Source organism: Arachis hypogaea, chromosome 16 (assembly GCF_003086295.3).
Source record: "Arachis hypogaea cultivar Tifrunner chromosome 16, arahy.Tifrunner.gnm2.J5K5, whole genome shotgun sequence".
Taxonomy (NCBI): domain Eukaryota; kingdom Viridiplantae; phylum Streptophyta; class Magnoliopsida; order Fabales; family Fabaceae; genus Arachis; species Arachis hypogaea.
Genome location: NC_092051.1, coordinates 139,289,733 through 139,292,262, shown reverse-complemented (window position 1 = coordinate 139,292,262; position 2,530 = coordinate 139,289,733). Strand labels below are relative to the sequence as shown.

At 41.4% G+C, this 2,530-nt stretch overlaps 1 protein-coding gene across 1 annotated transcript; it reads left to right on the top strand.

Annotated features, from left to right (window-relative positions):
• Nucleotides 1–472: 472 nt before the first annotated feature.
• Nucleotides 473–1,895, top strand: LOC112757686 (uncharacterized). The gene is made up of 3 exons (XM_025806243.1): nt 473–982; nt 1,173–1,427; nt 1,539–1,895. Exons 1-3 carry the CDS (start codon nt 473–475, stop codon nt 1,893–1,895), a joined length of 1,122 nt encoding a protein of 373 aa, XP_025662028.1.
• Nucleotides 1,896–2,530: the final 635 nt, after the last annotated feature.

The window sequence follows — 2,530 nt, the reverse complement described above, 5'->3', positions numbered from 1 at the left end:
GTGAATTTGCCGTTGGTATGGAATTCATTCCAGGGAAGCTGTTATTAAGGCGATAAAAGAGTATACCATACGACGCAGCGTAGACTACCGGGTGTGTGAGTCTGAGCCGTTGACATTTTATGCCAAGTGTACACAGTATGGGTCAGGGTGTGATTGGCTTATCAGGGTTAGCATGATCAGCAGGAAGTACTGTTGGGTTATAAGGAGGTATAATGGTAGTCACACCTGTACCAGAGCCACCATTTCACAAGATCATTCGAAGTTGGATTCTTTCACAATTACAGAAGCAATAAAGCCGTTGGTTGAGGCTGACCCCTCCTTAAAGGTAAAATCGGTAATAGCATAAGTGCAATCGAAGTTCAACTACACTGTTAGTTATTGAAAAGCATGGTTGGCTAAGCAAAAGGCAGTAGAAAAAATATTTGGAGGTTGGGAAGCATCGTACGAAACGTTGCCTATATGGTTTGAGGCCATGTGTCATAAGGAGTCATCAGCTGTTGTCCAGTTTGAGACTATGCCTGCATATCAAGGCGATGACTTGGTGGGTGATATTCGGGTACTATATCGAGTATTTTGGAGTTATTACTCATGCATCAGGGCATTCAGACATTGTAAGCCAGTTGTCCAGGTGGATGGGACTCACTTGTACGGAAAGTATAAGGGTTGTCTACTAGTGGCAGTTTCACAGGATGACAACAACAATATCGTCCCAATTGCGTTTGCTATTGTGGAGGGAGAGACTTCTGATGGATGGCACTTTTTCCTTAGTAAACTGCGTCAACATGTTGTCACTCGGAATGGTGTGGGACTGATATCCGACCGACACGAATCCATCAATACCGCTGTGGAACGCAGTAACGGAGCTTGGTCACCTCCTAGAGCTTTTCATATGTTTTACATCAGGCATATAGAGTCGAATTTTTTGAGAAAGTTCAAGGCACCGTACCTGCAAAAATTGGTCGTCAACATTGGTAACCTTTTAGTTAATTTAAGTAAGTTATTAACAGAGTTATGTTCAACATTTGTTTTGACCTCTATTTTTTTTTCTTTTCTTATGTTGTTATCATCCAAGATATTTGAGGACGGTGCGGGAGTACAAAGTGCGTTACCAGCATTTATGGGAACGGGGCGAGGCGTATACAAACTAGTTAAACCAAATTCCTCACGAACAGTACGCATTGGCATATGATGGTGGCTACCGATGGGGTCACATGACGACGAATCTAGTAGAATGCATCAATTCAGTATTGAAGGGTGCACGCAATCTCCTCATTACTGCTCTTGTGAAGGCAACATTCTACATGCTTAATGAGTTGTTCACCCGAAAAAGAGCGGAGGCGGAAGCCCGGATTAATTCTGGCCATATGTTTTCTGATATCGTGCCCTCGAAGTTGCATACAAACCAACTTGCATCAGGAAACATTCAGGTTAGTTGCTTTAACCGGCAAAATGAGGTCTTTGAGGTGCGTGAGATGCCAAGTGGACTGGAGTTTGTAGTCGACTTACGTGGCCTTTGATGTGACTGTGGTGAGTTCCAGGTGGACCGGATCCCCTGTAGACATGTGTTCGCATGTTGTGCCAACCAGCGACTGGATTGGCATGTGTATGTGCATGATGTGTATAAGATGGACCAAGTTCGGCGGGTGTACCGCGCCAGGTTTAGGCCACTAGGTAATCCTACTACATGGCCTGCTTACAACGGACCTCGGTTTGTACCAAATCCGTACCTGAGACGCATCACGAAAGGTCGTCCCAGGATGACGCGGTTCTTGAATGAGATAGACACGCGAATGTTACGTCGTCCTAGACGATGTAGGCTATGTGGGGCTGAGGGACACAGTCGTAGTAGATGCCGTCAGTCAGCTGGTGCAAATGCCGACAGAGATGCTCAATAGATTCACAATCTAAGATGATATTATATATGTAGCATTATATAGTATGGCATGAGTTGTCCATTTGAGTTAACAACGTATGATATATGTAACATTGTATAATATGACATGAATTCTCATATTAAGTTAACATGACCTGATATTATAAATTATGACAATCTAGTATTATAAGATATCCGTAGCAATATATAATATGACATCAATTGTCCAAATGAGTTAATTTGATATGATATGATATCTGTAGCAATATATTAAGTTCATTAATATATAATGTCCAACACATACAAAGTACTCTAAAGATAGTCCACATCATTAATACGTAAATAAGTTCATTACACCATAACTACTTTCTCATTGGCCACTTTACATCCTTCACAAAGTTCTTGCATTTCTTTGCGACCTTTTTAAAGACAGATGGAGTGTAGCGATTAGCGCTACGACGTGGCGGATCAATCCTCAGATTGTAACCTTTGACTTTGTCATCCGGAGTGCGTGCCTGACTTGTATACAATTTAATAAAAACAATTAAATATAGCACATTAAGTAATCAAACCAACATAGATACCACATATCATTTAGGAAAAACCAAACAGAGATACCATTTATGAACACAAAATAAATAACTAATCGAACATGTA

What these genes read in the sequence shown, in the direction of transcription:
- LOC112757686 (XM_025806243.1), top strand. Translation starts at nt 473, where the DNA reads ATGTGTCATAAGGAGTCATCAGCTGTTGTCCAGTTTGAGACTATGCCT. An exon ending in TCAACATTGGTAACCTTTTA is followed by an intron (nt 983 to 1,172) that starts GTTAATTTAAGT and finishes CCTCACGAACAG; the next exon opens with TACGCATTGGCATATGATGG. An exon ending in TTGCATCAGGAAACATTCAG is followed by an intron (nt 1,428 to 1,538) that starts GTTAGTTGCTTT and finishes GGTGAGTTCCAG; the next exon opens with GTGGACCGGATCCCCTGTAG.